This window comes from Globicephala melas, chromosome 16 (genome assembly GCF_963455315.2).
Source record: "Globicephala melas chromosome 16, mGloMel1.2, whole genome shotgun sequence".
NCBI lineage: Eukaryota > Metazoa > Chordata > Mammalia > Artiodactyla > Delphinidae > Globicephala > Globicephala melas.
This window is the reverse complement of record NC_083329.1, coordinates 25,496,281-25,514,822: the sequence shown is the minus strand read 5'-3', so window position 1 is coordinate 25,514,822 and position 18,542 is coordinate 25,496,281. Positions and strand designations below refer to the sequence as shown.

Genomic DNA, 18,542 nt, shown 5'->3' with positions numbered 1-18,542 from the left:
AACAACAGCTGACCAGAAGACAGTGGGCAGGAGGTGAAAGAATGAGTTACACGTCTTAACCTGCTCTTCCCCACAGCCCATACCACAAGAAAGAATAAAAGGCAAAACTCCACCGTATTTTAGATTAAAATTAATGAATTATTTTTACAAAGTATTAATTAAAGGTTCACAGCAAAATCATCTAAAGACTAGTTAAGCAGTTTTTCTCTTAACTGAGTCTGGTGCCACCTAGTGGCAAGAAATGGAACTGAGAAGCAGTCTGAAAGCTTGGCTGATGGGCAAGAAAGGCTTCGGAAATAACAGTTGGCCAAGGGCCTCAGGGAGAACATCTTCCTTCTGACCTGCATAGCACCTTTTGGACTTTTCACCATGTTTTTTCATTAAACAGAGCTCCTACTGAACTCATGCTAATCATGCCAAAAGATTGCCAAATCAAATTTGGTAGGAGTGCTCTTGAGGTAATTGGTCTTTTAAATCAAACAATTTTTTTTCTTCTTTTTAATGTGCAGTTGAATGAAGAAAACAAACAGGTAATCATTTTTTGACCTCAGTTTACCCTAATGTGTGACAAAATAATGACCATCTGCAGTAAATCTTAACCGGATCAGGAAAAGAGTTTGATAATTTTTTTTTTTGCAGTACGCAGGCCTCTCACCATTGTGGCCTCTCCCGCCTCAGAGCACAGGCTCCGGACGCGCAGGCTCAGCGGCCATGGCTCACGGGCCCAGACGCTCCGCGGCATGTGGGATCTTCCCGGACCGGGGCACGAACCCGCGTCCCCTGCATCAGCAGGCGGACTCTCAACCACTGCGCCACCAAGGGAAGCCCAAGTTTGATAATTTTTAAAAGACAAGCTAGGAGATCTAAAAATGGTAGGTTTTCTTTTCCTTTATAAGCTGCCCTGGTTAAACTTTTAGGAAAGTATTAAATTTAGTTCTAGTTTCCATAGTTAAAGAAGAAGATTGAGGAATATTTCAAGGATGGTTATATCATTAGAAATTAAGAGCATTAAGGGAAGGTTCAAGAGTGAGTAAATAAATTGAAGACCAGTTGTACCTGAAGACTTTGTCAGGGGCACAGAAAGTGTAAGTCATATATAAGCCATGGTCCTTGTCATCGGGAGCTGATAGTTCAGTTTTTAAATAACAGCCTTTAAGCAATGAAGAATTTTAATAAGAAAATCTCAACTAGTCGCTCAGAGCTCAGTGCAAAAAGAATAAGAGGGGAGGGACTTCCCTGGCGGTCCAGTGGTTAAGACTCCGCTCTTCCAATGCAGGGGGCGTGGGTTCCACCCCTGGCTGGGGAACTAAGATCCCACGTGCCACATGGCACAGCCAAAAAAAAAAAAGGGGGGAAATTGGCATGACCCAAGAAATTTTTTCATTAGAGGTATGGGAATACAAGAGGTCTTGTAAAACATTGGAATGAATTTTACAGGACAGACCCCTCTTTTAACAAAGCTGTTCAAAATGGAGAAATTCTCAGATTTCTGAGTGGGTTCAGCTGTAGACCCTAACTTATTACTACAAAGTGAGGAAAGGGCAGATGGTATCTTTTAAGCCCGATTCATCTGTGTGACCTTGATTCTAAACAGTGCTTTCTTGGTTCTAGAGTTCAATATCTACCCAATCATAATCTACTTCAGTGACAGCATTAGTTAGAATGGTACAGCTGGGATTAGGCATACTTTACTATTCATGAATGCTCGATGGTCCTGAGAGGGGAAAAGGTGAAAAGAAAGAGTGTTCTGGTTATTTGGTTTATTAGGCTTTTCAAAATTTATGAGGAAGAGGTATTAGCCTTAGCTTGTCATTCTGAACTTCTCAGTTCCCCCAAAAGATGTTGAGTGATGATATTGGTCTAGAAATTCACATTGTTCTTTTCCTAAGAGTAACATACTTTAGGGCTTCCCTGGTGGCTCAGTGGTTAAGAATCCGCCTGCCAATGCAGGGGACACGCGTTCGAGCCCTGGTCCGGGAAGATCCCACATGCCGCGGAGCAACTAAGCCCATGCACCATAACTACTGAGTCTGTGCTCTACAGCCCACAAGCCACAACTACTGAGCCCGTGTGCCACAACTACTGAAGCAGGTGTACCTAGAGCCCGTGCTGCACAAGAGAAGCCAGCACAATGAGAAGCCCGTGCAGCACAATGAAGAGTAGCCCCCACTCGCCGCAGCTAGAGAAAGCCTGTGCCCAGCAACAAAGACCCAATGCAGTCAAAAATAAATAAAATAAATAAAAATTAAAAAAAAAGAATAACATACTTTATACATTATTTTCATTTATTAAAAATATACATTTTGGGCTTCTCTGGTGTCGCAGTGGTTGAGAGTCCACCTGCCGATGCAGGGGACATAGGTTCGTGCCCCGGTCCGGGAAGATCCCACATGCCGCGGAGCGGCTGGGCCCGTGAGCCATGGCCGCTGAGCCTGCGCGTCCGGAGCCTGTGCTCCGCAATGGGAGAGGCCACAACAGTGAGAGGCCCGTGTACCGCAAAAAAACAAAAAACAAACAACAACAACAACAAAATATATATATACATTTTAAGAATTGTATTTGATCTGGAATCTAGAAAAGATATATATTAGACAATATAAAATTAAAGTAGATATGTTTTACCCAGAGAAATGCCATAAACAGTTACTTAAATATTCAAAAATAGGTGAAATAGACAACTAGGAATATTTGATCCTTATGAGAGTGAGAGGCAGTATGGAATGATGATTAAGAGCAAAAAGCTGATGCCAAACATTTTCGTTTTTTCCCTCTTAACTGCCATTTAGCATTTTGGCCTTGAGAAAATAATTTAACATCTCTGTGCCTTCGTTTCATCTGTATGAAGTTCTCTGAAAGAGCGCGTGGCACATGGTTTAGATGATTATTAGTTTAGATCTACTGATACATGGTTGCTGCGAGCATGTGATGTCAGGACCAGCTAAAGACCAATGCTTCTTTTGCTGCCAGGACGTGGTTTATGAAGTTGCCTGTAGGTCTTTTGACAGCGGGCAGCTTTACCTCCAACATTTTATTAGAACCATTTTCAAATATACAGAAAAGTTTAAAGAATTATAGTGATGACCCATTTACCCACCACCTAGATTATATACTTGTCAGCCTTCTGCAATCATTTAATACGTTTTGACATATTTACTAACAGCAGTGCCATAGAAACAGAGGCCTAATTCTTCCCTCGCCACAAACCTTTTTCAAAAGATATTGGACTTAAAGAGTTAAAGGAGCAGATTTTCTCTTAATTGATTATTGTATCAAATACAGTATTTTCAGTGCTTCATTATCGCAGGGGGAGGATTTATTAAAAATCATGGAAGCCTGCAGAGGCTTTTCAGCTTTTACCTGCTGGGGGAGGCACAGCAGTAGCCTAAACAGGACCCCTACCCCCACACCCCTTAAGGCACACATGGCTTTAAAGGTCATGCCAAGACAGCAGCAGAACCCTCTCCTCTTAACTGATTCTTGGCCTTTCTTCTGATGGCTCCCAACCTTATTAGGTTGGGAGACCTATTACATGAGTTCAGCAAGAAATATGAACCTATCTATCCATTTCTTTGTAAAACAAAGAATGTTGCTTGCTGTCAGGTTCTGCAAAGATTAAGTTGTTAGCTACTGCTGCCACTGATGACAGTACACCCTGAAAGGAATTCAGGACGAAAAACAGGATGAACCACTCTGTGCTTTGGAAAAACAGGTCCCTTAGATAGTTAGATATAGCTCAAGAAAAATTTTTGTGAACCCAGATTCTTACATCTTTACATACATAGAAAAGCACTAAAATGATTAACTGAGATATCTGTTCCTTGTGACTAGCAGTAACCTTTCACTGAGATGTATGCTTGATTACACATATTCCCCAGACAAAATCATCTTTACACTGGATTCTCCCCCTAGCTCTTTAGAGCAGTCCCCCCAGAGCTACCAAGAGGCTGATTCCCAGGCTAGAGTCCTCAGTAAGACCCTGAATAAAACTCAACTCACAACTCTTACGTTGTGTATTTGTCTTTCAGTCGACATTTTCATTAAGTCACTAAATATTAACTATGTACCTACTGTGTACCAGACACCATCCTAGGCCTGGATTGCTAACAATGGAATATTATGCACCCCGGGGGCCAACAGGATAAAAACAGCCAGGCATATTTTCTGAACTTTGTTGGTACCTGTCCTCACTTCTGTGCTTTGCCAAGTTTCTTCAATTGTACACATGCCACAATTTGGATCTAAACAGAGTTTCTTTTGTAGACCCTGCCCTAAGAGTCAGCAGAGGGAGGTCTCACTAGATAGTCAGAATGAACTCTTTTGTAAATATGAAGCTGGAAGTAGACAATCCTAATAATAACCCATGACTTGAGCTTTACTGCTTCATTCCAGTCTCTGTTCAACTGCTGATCCTGCAGTTCCCGTAAGCACAGCTCCCACTGAGGTTAATGGGAGTGTTCTGCGAATGTAAGTTTTGTACTTCATCTTCTGCCGAGTGAGCCTTGCTTGTCTTGGATGGTTGACCGTCGTCCCGATCCCCTTCCCCAACAGGCCACACTAGTCCCTCCTTTCATGTAGCAGAGCCGTACAGCAGTGACAGGCTCCAGGTGAAGGGAAAATCAATTGAGGACAGAAGTGTTCTGTCCGTTGCCTCATATAATAGCAGAGTGCCTCCTATATACTGTCCAGAAGCCAGAGAGAGTAAAAAAGTAGAATGGTGAATTGATGATGTTCTGGGTGCTCTGTAAGCCAGACTTGTGTCCTCTGACTTTGCAAACTAGGCTGAAAGCCGTTAACCTTCTTCTCATTCATGGAAGGAAAAGTGATGCAGGAGACAGAAAGCAGGTGTTCTTTCTAGATCTGACTCTACTGCTGAATTAGCTACTTGCCCCTCGGAAAATCATTTGTCCACTTTGGGGTTCGCTTTCTCCAGCTGTAAAATGAGGTTTTGAACTTGGCATACTCTAAGTTCCCTTCCAACTCAGACACAGACTTATAGGTCTAGATTCTGGAGAGGTTACAGAATTTAAAAAAATTGTTTGAACTAGTTGCCCACATTTATAAACCAGAAGGTTTTCCATAACATATGAATTTCTGGCTTCTCTTGAAAAATTGGCAACATGAGCTCTGCATTTTGCACAGCTGCCATGGCCCCAGTGAGTATTGGCTCCCCTGTTACACAGGGCGTGTCCCTTTAGGCACCGTCCCTACCCAGTCAATGTTGCCGACCCCTGTAGGCTTTTTGAGTTTGTGGCCCCATTTTAGGACTAGAATTAGCACAGTGTCATCAAAATTAAAAGTGAGGGTATTTTCCCCATTATAGTTCAAATGATGGCAGGCCTATGGCTTAATCTATGACTCTGACTTACATGTTTAATTCATTACAAGCAGAAGCCAAGAAGGGCACGTGGAGCTTGGCAGGGATGCTCACAGGAGGGAACCAAAGAGCACTGGAGCTGCTTATGGTAATTTGACATATAACTCAGAGCCTGTTTGTGTTAGGTGAGGCGTCCTGGACGGTTTATTCTCTGTTCTGAGTTAACAAGCTTCCATCACATCCCTTTCTTTGTGAATAGGAAATGAGCATCCTCAGGAAAGCAGAGCCTCAAAATGTCAAGTTGCTCGGGAGGAAAGGTTTGCACAGCAAGCGCAGAAGGATTGGTATGGCTTCTAGGCTTAGTAGTTAATCTTGTATTAACTGTCCTTATTTTCTTTTTCTTATTAACCTTATTCCTTTCAAGGGACCTAACTAGGGAAATGTTGTGAAGGAGGTGTTTTTATTTTTGCTTTTCAATCATGTAACAGGAGCCCATGAGGCAACCCTTTACAAATGGTGATTTCTCATGGTAAAGAGGAAAATTCATTGCTTCGTGTGCTATTTATAAACCATGCCAAATATCCCCAGTTGTTTCTTTTCTGAAGAGAGCTCCCCTATGCCTCCCTCATAATGCTGATTTTTCAGAGGAGAACACTGAGGCTGATTTTAAATGACTTGCACGGTGGGAGTACAGTCTAAGACGGGTTAGAACCAAGACTACACCTAGCTCTTCTGACTCCTGGCGTACCCCTGCATCAGAGGGTTTGTCCTTGCTCTCCTTTCGGGGATTCCCAAATTTTAAAATATAGAATTAAAAAGGGAAATAATTACTATAAAAGTAAAGATAATGGTTACATCTAGGGTAGAGAACATGTGTGTGATCTGGAAGGGCTATATAGGGGTTTTCTCAACTAGGGGGTGGCTCCCGTTACCATTATAAACAATTACAAAGTGAACATAAGGGGCTTCCCTGGTGGCACAGTGGTTGGGAATCCGCCTACCAATGCAGGGGACACAGGTTCGAGCCCTGGTCCGGGAAGATCCCACATGCTGTGGAGCAACTAAGCCCATGCACCACAACTACTGAGCCTGAGCTCTAGAGCCCACGAGCCACAACTACTGAGCCTACGTGCCACAACTACTGAAGCCTGCGCATCTAGAGCCTGTGCTCCGCAACAAGAGAAGCCACTGCAGTGAGAATCCCACGCACTGCAACAAAGAGTAGCCCCCGCTCGCTGCAACTAGAGGAAGCCAGCGCACAGCAGCGAAGACCCAATGCAGCCAAAAATAAATAAATTAAAAAACAACAACAACAAAGTGAACATAATCTTTGCCTGGGACTGTCCTAGTTAGCTTCAAACTAGGTTAATTACTGATAGTACCTTTTTTTCCACTCTCAAACAGGTTCTGTTTTAAATGATAAATTATGTGGTCAGCTACTATACATTTATGCTTTATGAACCTTTATATATGTTTATTATATGTCAAAAACTTTTTTAAAGTTAAAAAATATATATCCAGAAATCTGACCTATGTTCAGGGGGCCAAGGCCCACCTGGGAAACCTTGTGTTTGCTCTAAGAATCATGATTACTGCACAGACCACCGTGGCCACAGCTGTGATTCAGGTGTGGACTTCCAGAGTTGGGGGTTGTGGTGTTCCATCTTGGTTTTCTGGGGGCTTCTGTGGCATGAGATAGTCGTCTCTGTTTGTTTGTCCTGTATGTTGCTGGAGAAGTGGTGTATCCCTTAGTCATAGTTGTGAAAGTCAGTCAAGATAATATGTGAGAAAGTGCTTTGTAAACTGTGAAGATTTTTTTCTACATGGAGTGGTAGGAGTTCCCTAAATCCAATTGGCAGGCAGGGCCTCAGCATCGCTGCACTGGCACCTGTCAGTTAATCTTCTTGTAATACAGCTCCTCTACTTAGAACATTCTATAGCTCCTGAAGAATGAAATCTAAACTCCTAAACTTGGCATTCAACCCACCCCAACCAACTTTCCAACATTATTCTTGCTGTTCCTCTTCAAGGGCCATAGAACCAAATTCAAGCATATGGTGTTCTAAAAATGCTGCTCCCTTTCCAACCTCATCTCACACTTTTCTCTCCAGTAGAATGCCTTTTTCCTCTTTCTTCTCTCTCAATCCCTTTTTCTTGGACTGAATATTTGTCCCTCCTCCTTGCATTCATATATCGAAGCCCTAACCCCCAGAGTGCTTGTATTTGGAGATGAAGCCTCTAAGGAAGTAATTAAGGTTACATGAGGCCATAAGGATGGGGCCCTGATCCAACAGGATTAGTGTCCTTATAAGAGATACCAGTGAGCTCTTGCTCTCTCTCCATGTATGCACTCAGAGGAAAGGCCGCTTGAGGACAAAGGGGTCATCTGCAAGTCAGGAAGAGAGCTCTCACCAACAACCGACCTCACAGGACCTTGATCTGGGACTTCAGACTCCAGAACTGTGAGAAAATAAATTTCTGTTGTTTAAGCCACCCAGTCTATGGTATTTTGTTAGGATAGAGCAGACTAAAACACCGGTTCTTTGAGTAGCTTTTTCATCTGCATATCTAAAAATGTCTCTATTCTAACCTATTTTTAGTTCCTCTGGGATACCTATTTGTTTATTTTAAATATCTCAAAGACCAACTCAAAGACCATGGAGCTTCCCTCGATTCCTGCATTTTATTTTGTATTTCTTTTTAAGACATTCGATGTTCTATCCTGCACTATGTAGTTATTTAGTACATGTTTGCTGACCTCCTTACTAGTAAGTTTTTGGGGTAACCTCTGATTCAATATTATAGCTCCACAATGCCTAGTACAGCGCCTGGAGCTTATTAGATACACAATCTATATAAGTTGAATGAGGGAACAAATGAATGAAAAAGAAAAAAAGAAATGGGGTGAGAAATAAGACACAAACTTAAAGTTTAAAGAGGAAGCAGAGGGGCTTCCCTGGTGGTCCAATGGTTAAGAATCTGCCTTCCATTGCAGGGGACTTGGGTTCGATCTCTGATCAGGGAACTAAGATCCCACATGTCACGGGGCAGCTAAGCCCGCGTGCCGCAACTACTGAGCCCACACGGTGCAACTCCTGAGCCCACGCACCTCAACTAGAAAGCCCGCATGCAGCAAACTACAGAGCCCACGTGCTCTGGAGCCAGCGTGCCACAACTAAGACCCGATGCAGCCAAATAAATAAATAAAATAAATATTAAAAAAAAATAAAGAGGAAGCAGAGAATTGAGATGTGGTATTAATAAGTGGGAAGCAATAAGTTAAATCTTCAGTGTAGTGGTGTTTCAAATAAAACAAATAGGTATCTCAGAGGTACTAAAAATAGGAGAAGAATTCTTTCCCACTGAGGTCTGGCATGTTATTTGTCTATACATGGAGATCTGACTAATTATTATAGTAGAATTTTTGCTCCAGCTCCAAACAATTTGGAAAAAAGACCATAGGAATGAATTCAGCTGATATGGGAAAACTGGCATTTTATGACTAGAGCCATAATCACAAATTAGAGCTCTGGTATCAGACCCAGGGCTCAGAATTGGACATTTAGGATCTGTTCTTTTCCCTGCAGTCTCATCCCTAGTTACCATCCTCCTGTCAGAGTCTGCCTTATCTCCCACCTCTTCCTCACTCCCCAAATGTAGTTTTTAAATTTAGATTGTTGGATGGGCAATATTCACATGGATCAACATTTTAAAACCTAAAATCGCAACCTGGGTTGAGTGTTTTAGTCGCAATGATAAGGATAATGGAGCTCAGAACATTTCTTTGTCCAAGACTGAGCTGGAGACTGCAACTGGGGTGGCACAGCAGTCAGAAAGAACACCCTAAAAGATCCTAGAAAGTCCCGCAGTCGCAGGGCCTGGCAGTCAGGAGGATAGGGGGCCTGGAGCAGGGCAAACAGTGGACTTGGAGCAGCAGAAGGATACTTCTTGGGGCTGCCCCATGGAGGTTTAGGAGGAGCCGGCTCCCTGGGAGGATAGTGGGTGTGGGGTGCTGTCCAGTGCACCGTGAAGGGAGGGGGCAGGGACCAGGATGGAGGGCGGAGAGGGAGGGAAGAGCTGGCAGAATGGGAAGTGGCAGGGGGCCACCCACCATCGGCAGGGATTCGCTGTCAAGGAGCTTGCACCCTTCTCAAAGGAGGAAGCTTTTGTCACAACTCTGTAAAAAAGCCATGTTTTCCCTTCTCTTTCTCCACAGTGACTATGTCCAGAAAATATCTAGCAAAGGAGGGAAATAGGAAAACCCAAAACAAAAAGCCTGAAAAAGAGAAGGCAAACTGCATTGCTGACTTTATTTTGTTTTGTTTGCCCTCTGTTGTGAAAAGTTCTCATTTGAGCTAAAAGAGTTCTATGTCTTTAAACAAGTGGACAGTGTTGTTTCAGGGGGAGCAGGTTTGGTTGGAGGGAAAGTTTGGGCAACTGGAGCATCACCCAGTTCCTGTTTTTCCTCAAAAGATCCGGTGCTTTGGTGAAATTAAAATGTCACTGTTGAAGCAATAACTTTGAATATTTTTCTACAACTAGGCATTTTTTTTCCGGGGGGAAAAGCTTTCTGTATAAAATTAGAGCTTTATGTTGAGAAACCAGATGTGTAGAGAGCCATTGGTTGTTACTTGCTATCTTTAAAGTCAAACTCTAAAAGTCTTTTAGGTCTGGATGCAGCGCCTTCCCAAATCTCTGAACCTGCAGACATGGGAGCATATTCCATGCAGATGAGAAAACTGAACAGGTACCCTTCCCCTTGAGGATCCAGTAAAGGATTCTAGCAAGAGAGGGTTGGTTAGGGAAGGTATTTGCTAGGAGGTTCTGCTTTACCTAAATGATGTGCTGAAGGTCAAAGTCAGAACCTACCTAGGATTAGACATCCACAGCAACCAGTTAGCAGTCTTGAGGTTTTTGTAGCCCTTTCTGGAGGTGAAACCTCCTAATCACTGGACGCCCAGGAAATTCCCTACATGGAGACTATGATGCCCCCCTTCCTACCACCACTGCCACTCAGGATGAACGTCAAATTCACACAGGGGACTGCTGAGCTTGTGTGTGAATGTGAACTTGGCTGGTTTTATATTGTAAATTGTCTTGATGGGTGCTTTCTGACATTTTGCTAGGAACTTCTAACTTGCTTCTAAATTGCTGAATGCCACACTTTCCTGACTGTTCTAGCTTTTTCTGAAATGACATTTTGCTAGGAACTTCTAACTTGCTTCTAAATTGCTGAATGCCACACTTTCCTGACTGTTCTAGCTTTTTCTGAAATGCACAGGAAATGTCTGTAGGTTTGGCAAGCTTCTCCCCACCCCCATCTCCACACTCTTCTTCCGAAAGTGTACATTCAGCATTTAAGAGCCTTTAATCATCTTCCCTCTTAGCTCCCTTACACACACTTGTACTCACACTTTTTATGAAGTTAAAACAGTTTTATTTTCAATCAGTTGACTTAGAAAAGGACTGTATCTATCCTTTGTCACATACCCCTAAAAAGCTCAACTTTTCTTCCAAACTTTGATAATGTTATTTTTATAAATGCATGCCGAGTGTGTGAATCAGGGTTTTTAAAATATAAACTTGTTTCTCAGATATAGCAGTATGAGAATTGTGGGTGGGAGAAGCAGCATGAGAAGCTGAAGGGCTGGAAACTAGATTGGGGGCATTATTTGAAATAATCAGAATAAAAATTCTTTCACTTCTTTAACATTCTACAAGTACTGTTCCGAGCATCTACCATTGTTCTAGGCCCTGATGATACAGCAGTGAACAAAACAGACAAAATCCTTGCCCTCAGGAAGCTTAAGTTCTAGTAGAAGGAGACAGATGTAAACTAAATTAAGGAAAATACAGTAGAGATGGAGTATAGGGAGTGCTTGTTCACAAGTTTATGAAGGTGGCCTTTGGGACTTCCCTGGTGGTCCTGTGGGTAAGACTCTGTGCTCCCAATGCAGGGGGCCCAGGTTCGATCCCTGGTAGGGAAGCTAGGTCCCACATGCATGCTGCAACTAAGAAGTCTGCGTGCTACAACTAAGAGTCTGCATGCCACAAATAAGAGTCCACATGCCGCAACTAAACATGCCGCAATGAAGATCCTGCATGCTGCAACTAAGACCCAGCACAGCCAAAATAAATAGGTAAATGAATGAATAAATAGATAAATATTAAAGGTGGCCTTTGAACAATCTTGAAGGAGGTGGACTAACGTTCTATGCTGACATCTGGGGGAAGAGAGTCACAGGCACAGGAAACAGCTGCACGTGCACAGGCTCCCTGAAGGAGCATCCCTGGAGAGAAGGAACAACAGCCAGAAGAAATCTGGCTGGAGCAGCAGGTGATGAGGTTATAGAAGAAAGTGGGTGGGCAGCAGCTCTTTTAGAGCCTTGTCAGATATTGTAGCTACCAGTGGCTTTTACTGTGATGAGTTGGGAAGCCAGAGTAGGGTTTCAAACAAGGAAGGGACAGCGTCTTATTTAACAAGACCACTCTGGCTGCTGGGTTGAGAAGGGAAGCGGGCAGGTGTAGAAGAGCAGAGACCAGTGAGGAGGCCACTGCAATCATCTCTACTAGAAATTAATAAAAAATGTTTGATTGGTTTACATAAAGGGAAGAAAATGTGCTTGCAGAATACAAAAAAAAAAAAAAAAAAGGAAACAATTCTTTTTCAGATGCTTAAGTTGCAAGAAAAAAAACCCACTTTGGCAACAACTTTGCTACTGCATCTCCTCCAGATACAGAATGGGCTTGGGAGTCCTAGGTCTTCAGGGTGTTTTTCTCCTGAGTGACCGATGAACCTAGCTGGGTTTGGTCAGTGTGTTTAAGAATGAGCCTTTATGGATCTGCTTAGTATGTCTGCCCCGTCCCATTTCCCAAATTCGCCCGAGTCCCAGTTAGAAATACAGATTCCTGGGTCCTACCCATTCAGTAAATATGGAATGGGGCCAGGGACTTTCAGTAAGAAAATGAAGGGATTCTTAGGACTTGGAAGATGGGGAACTACTTTAATTTCCGCACCTCCCGCTCACCGTGTGGGGTTTGCGACGGACCTGGAAAGCGTTGCAGGGCGCCCGTGATACCGGCAGGTGGCGCCACCTGACCGTGAGCTGCAGAGGGCGCTTGTCTCTTAGGGATAGGCGAGAGGCTCCAGCAGACCGGGTCTGTGCGGTGCTGGGGCCCACCGGCCACCGCTTATCCCGAGTCGAGAGGCGCGCACGAATAAATAAGGGGAGCACGGCCTGTGGCTCGCCTTCATTTTAGGGTACTGTGCATCTTAAGCCTCCCTAGTCGGCTTCTTGGGCTCCTGGGGCAGGAAGGCGCAGCCTCTCTGCACGGGCATTGAGCACGCGGAAGCCGGCAGCGTGGCGCAGCGAGAACCAGCCGCCTCGGGCCGCCTCGGGACATTAGTCCAGCGGGGCAACCCAAGGGCCGGGATGTACTACCGAGGTCCCTCCGGGCTGTCGGACTCGCGAATGGCCCCTTTTCATTGGCAGCCGGAGGTAGGGCCCCGCCCCCTTTCGTACAGCTCTCATCTGTGACTGGCTCTCGGGCACCGGCTGGCCACACCTCCTCCCCTCGCACATACACAAGAGTCACGCGCCTTTCAGCTGGAAACTTGGCGTGCTGAGGAGGACGCTGGCCCTCGTCTCCCCACCCATTTATCTTGCCATTGGTTCGCGGCGCCGCTCACGGCCACGCCCCCATTCCAGCCCCCTGGCTGGGAGGGCGGACGCCCGCTCGTGATTAGCTAGCTGGTCTGCCTGCCTCTCGCAGGAGCGGCTGGTACTTCTCCCCCCTCTCCCCCCTCCCGCCAGCCTCGAGGTTCCTGAGCTGGCCCAGGCCGAGTCAGTGTCAGTCAGGGAGGCGGACTGCTGAGCAGTGGGTGCGAACACTGCGTTGCAGTCTCGCCCAGGGGCCGGTGCCTGCGCTCGCGCCGCCGGGTGGGAAGGATGAAGCCGCAGCTGGAGCAGCCACCCTATGATTGGCTGGGGCACTTGTGAACCCGAAGTAAAGATGGCGGGCGGGCAGGCAGCCGCCGCACTGCCCACTTGGAAGATGGCGGCGCGCCGCAGCCTCAGCTCTCGCGGCCGGGGGGTCCTGCAGGCGGCGGCTGGACGGCTGTTGCCGCTGCTTCTGCTGAGCTGCTGCTGCGGCGCGGGCGGCTGCACAGCGGCGGGCGAGAACGAGGAGACTGTGATCATCGGGTTGCGGCTGGAGGACACGAACGACGTGTCGTTCATGGAAGGGGGGGCGCTGCGGGTGAGCGAGCGGACCCGGGTCAAGCTGCGGGTGTACGGGCAGAACATCAACAACGAGACATGGTCCCGCATTGCTTTCACAGAGCATGAGCGGCGGCGCCACAGCCCGGGTGAGCGCGGGCTGGGGGGCCCTGCGCCTCCGGAGCCGGACAGCGGCCCCCAGCGCTGCGGCATCCGCACATCAGATATCATCATCTTGCCCCATATCATTCTCAATCGCCGTACATCAGGCATCATTGAGATCGAGATCAAACCGCTGCGCAAGATGGAGAAGAGCAAGTCCTATTACCTGTGCACGTCGCTCTCCACGCCAGCCCTGGGCGCCGGCGGCCCGGGGTCTGCGGGTGGCGCCGTCGGGGGCAAGGGCGGCTCCGGGGTGGCCGGGCTCCCGCCGCCCCCGTGGGCCGAGACCACCTGGATTTATCACGACGGCGAGGACACCAAGATGATCGTGGGGGAGGAGAAGAAGTTCCTGCTGCCTTTCTGGCTGCAGGTGATCTTCATTTCGCTGCTTCTGTGCCTATCGGGCATGTTCAGCGGCCTCAACCTGGGACTCATGGCCCTGGACCCGATGGAGCTGCGCATCGTGCAGAACTGCGGCACGGAGAAGGAGAAGAATTACGCCAAGCGCATCGAGCCCGTGCGCAGGCAGGGCAACTACCTGCTGTGCTCGCTGCTGCTGGGCAACGTGCTGGTCAACACCACGCTCACCATCCTGCTCGACGACATAGCTGGCTCAGGCCTCGTGGCGGTGGTGGTCTCCACCATCGGCATCGTCATCTTCGGGGAGATCGTGCCCCAGGCCATCTGCTCCCGGCACGGCCTGGCTGTGGGGGCCAACACCATCTTCCTCACCAAGTTTTTCATGATGATGACCTTCCCCGCCTCTTACCCCGTAAGCAAGCTGCTGGACTGCGTCCTGGGCCAGGAGATAGGCACCGTCTATAACCGGGAAAAACTGCTGGAGATGCTCCGGGTCACAGACCCCTACAACGACCTCGTAAAGGAGGAGCTGAACATCATCCAAGGGGCGCTGGAGCTCCGCACGAAGACCGTGGAGGACGTGATGACTCCCCTCCGGGACTGTTTCATGATCACCGGCGAAGCCATTCTGGACTTCAACACCATGTCGGAGATCATGGAGAGCGGCTACACTCGGATTCCAGTATTTGAGGGGGAGCGCTCCAACATCGTGGACCTCCTCTTTGTCAAAGACTTGGCCTTCGTGGATCCAGATGACTGTACTCCCCTGAAAACCATCACTAAATTTTATAACCACCCCTTGCACTTTGTTTTCAATGACACCAAGTTGGACGCTATGCTGGAAGAATTCAAGAAAGGTGGGAAATTTTGCTGTCTTTCATTGGCTTGCTCTTTCTCTCTCCATCCTCCTCCCTACTTGAGTCCTCTACCCTCAGAACAACCCCCCAAGGCGAATTGACCGGAATTTCTCTTCTCTTTTAATTGCAAAGTTGAAAGGATGGCATGGATTTGGGGATGGATTGAACTAGTAAGCGCTTCTAGGTTCTTTAAAAGCACAAGACTGCCATCACTTGCTTTTTCCCATATCAAAAAGCAGGGTTCCTATTTTCTGTGCATGGTACTCTTCCCCCCTGCAGTCTGGTCTTGAGAGGTCTGCTGCATTCATTGCCCGGATTCTGAGTGGGTAGATGAAAGTAGGGACCCGCTCATGCCGTGCTATGCCATTTGGTTGACCTGTACTAATTGCAGGCATTTGGAAAACGTTTAAACAGCTTTTCTAAACCCTATACAATCACTGACGTTTCAGAGATTGGAAGTGCATTTTCAGTAGTTTCTGTTCCTGGTTGTCTGGTGACCTGTGGGAGAGATTAGGGTCCGCTTTGGAGAATATGGTATGGGATAAGCCAGGTATCACCAAAAAAATTCACTCATTTGGATGACTTGCCTTAGCTAGAAAAGAGGGTTTTTTAAAAACTAAAGCTATTCGTTAATATATAACTTGGAAAGACTAGAGGTAAGTTAACCTTTTATGAGGCTCTATCTTACCTAGCTTTCTTCACTATTTGTTTATGTTTATCTGACAACAAATAAAATTTCCCAAACCAAGTGTGGTTTTGGCAGAAAGCTTGGACCTTTAACAATGGGATGAATTCCTCTATTATGGTTTATTTATTTCTTGAGACTTTCTGGTTTAAAAGCGTTCTTTTTAACCTTGATCACCTGGTGCATTAAATTGAAGCATGTCTCCAAGTCACTGTTCACTGTTCCAGGGAGTTTTGCCAGGGAAGAGAAGTGCAGAGTGCGGTGTGCACACCTTTCTTGCATCGTGGTATTTTTGGTTTGTTTTACCATGTAATGAACAGGTAAATAGCAACTCATACTATTATCACTGAAATTCTAGCTTTAAAAACGTTTCCAGTAAATAGCTAGTTTTGTTATTTGAAAGCCAAGGGATACTGAGTTTTTAAATTGTTATGATGCTGGTGCATGTTCATATATTATGTTAGAATGTGTGTGTGACCTTTAATGAACTGATAGTCCTCAAAGCTAACTCTTCCTTCTTCAAATAGGATTTTGATCACTGATAGTGGTCTGTCCACTGAAAAAGGTCATGTGTAAGTGGTGACAGCTCACTGGATGTGATGATTTGAACATAGAGTGTGTAGTTGTCCTAATTCCATTTTCTTGCCTGAATGGTGTCCTCTCTGGAACAGAATCACATTGCGGTAATTTTCAGATAAAGGAATAGAGCAGAATGTGCTTCAGAGATTGGTAATTTGCATTTAAAAGCATAAGGAGATTCTTCTGGATTCTTAAACAGTAAAAAGAAAATGTCCATTATCTCTAGGTGACAAAGCTTCTTTTGGGACGTCATTATTCTTTCACTACTAAATTGTTAATTAGAGCATCTAACCAGTCTCTTCTTTCATTTTGCTGCAGTATCTGTAATATAGAAAAATATCTTGAAATGCTTGAAAATGGCTTTGAAATACTTTATTTTCTTTCTGTTGCTAAATTTCCCAATATTGATACAGATAATATAGTCTATGTTTTTTTATTATTATTCAGAATTTTTGCATATCTACTGATGGATTGGTAGCACTGGTGTGTACTCCCTGCTGAAGTCTTTTCTTCACTTCTGTATCTTTTTTCACTTTGAGAATTTAGTTCTGCACCTTGCAACTCATTAATCCTTCCCCTAACTCAAAATTTCAAAATTTGCATTATTTTGAAATTTGTTTTTGATTGTCCTTGAACAGTTTTCCTATGACTGATTTATTTTTACTAGGAACTTTTTCCTCTCCCCAAATTACTTCTCACAGTATTTTCTTTGAAATGGATCCTTTAAAGATTGAATTGCTAATATTTTCCCATGAATTAAAAAAAATGATTTTATTCTTGGCTGCGTTGCATCTTCGTTGCTGCATGCGGGCTTTCTCTAGTTGCAGCGAGTGGGGGCTACTCTTCGTTGTGGTGCGCAAGGCTTCTCATTGCAATGGCTTCTCTCTGTTGTGGAGCATGGGCTCTAGGTGCACAGGCTTCAGTAGTTGTGGCGCACGGGCTCAGTAGTTGTGGCTCGCGGGCTCTAGAGCACAGGCTCAGTAGTTGAGGCACACGGGCTCAGTTGCTCCGTGGCATGTGGGATCTCCCCAGACCAGGGCTCAAACCTGTGTCCCCTGCATTGGGAGGTGGATTCTTAACCACTGCACCACCAGGGAAGCCCTCCCCTGAATTATATTAAAAAAAAATGCACAAGATGTTATTTTTGTCTGTAACCAGAATGATGTATTCAGTTAAGAAGATAGTACAGATTAAAGGTACATTCAAGCTAGTAGCATATTAGGGAGAGTGGGCAAAGAAAGTTGGTTGCAAATGGGAAATTTAAGCCATGATCTTAAAAGGATAGAGTGGGTGCTTGTTACTGAAACTGTAGGAATAACTAATTTTTCACCTTCCCTTCATTGATCTTTTTTTGATGAGTTTGGTCACTTTCACCTTACTAACAACTGTTATTTCTTTCTTTTGTGTTAGTTAAAATATTTCACCTGATTATTTTTTCTTTTTCATTTTCTAATTCAATTATGAAGTTATGTGAACAGTCAACCTGCTGTTGTTTTTCTCTGTTGAGTAATGGTGTGTGGGATGGTTTGAAGGCTTTTTCTTCTTTTTCCTCTTTCTTCTAACAACACCAACTGTAACTCTACCAGACTGGTTAGATCCTTAATCCAGATCTCATTGAAAATTATCCTTTCTAATTAAACATGTCTGCACTGAAGCCTTTCCTGGATAGAGCTCTACATCATTAGTCTGAATTATTCTTTACTAAGGAGGGGGAAATTTTCTGTAGTGTGGAAAGAAATGAAAAGCTACCTTTATGTAGTGTATGTAAATGTCTTCTTTCTAATGATTAGAAGTTTTTGCCTGGCTGCCAGGAAACTTACACCTTTACTTGAGGTTGCAAGACAGTAATTATGCTAATTTTTACAGTTAGCTTACTATTATCATTGCCTGTTTATTTACTCTCTACCAGGTACAGGGCTTAGTGCTTTACATGAATCACCTTGTTTAAATCTGATAGCTGAGCAAAGCATCATCTCCATCTTACAAATGAGGAAATTGAGGCATACGTGAAATGATGTGTTCAAGGTCATTCAGCAGTTTGTTGATTTGGGGTTTTAACTTGGTCTGTGTCACAGCCAAACCTGCCCTCCTAACCATTCTATTGTGCTGATCCCCTTGACCCTGATTTTACGTTTCTGTTTTAATTGAATGTGAGGTTTGGTCGACGCATTGCCTCAGGGCTTGTTGAGAGCAACAAACACAGAAAGGTATTTAGACATATATATGGCCTTAAACCCAGTGCTTCTGTGATGTTGTACCTAACAGTGGGTGTCCCCACTTTCACTGTTAAATCAATTTTTGGCCTGTATGACCCTAAATCTAAACAATTCCATTTCCACTATTTGCAGGTCAAGCGTCAAGATTCA

The 18,542-nt window shown here is 45.0% G+C and overlaps 1 protein-coding gene across 3 annotated transcripts in view; it reads left to right on the top strand.

The window, feature by feature from the left end:
• Positions 1-12,988: 12,988 nt before the first annotated feature.
• Positions 12,989-18,542, top strand: part of CNNM2 (cyclin and CBS domain divalent metal cation transport mediator 2) — a 139,737-nt gene continuing 134,183 nt past the window's right edge. The window contains exon 1 of one of the 3 annotated variants that reach the window (XR_009559359.1): positions 12,989-14,912. Coding sequence is in view for 2 of the 3 variants with exons in the window: in XM_030865502.2 (XP_030721362.1) it covers positions 13,292-14,912 (1,621 nt within the window). In the remaining variant the exon portion in view is untranslated. The remainder of the gene's footprint in view (positions 14,913-18,542) is intronic. The other 2 variants (XM_030865502.2, XM_030865501.2) reach the window with 2 other exon arrangements.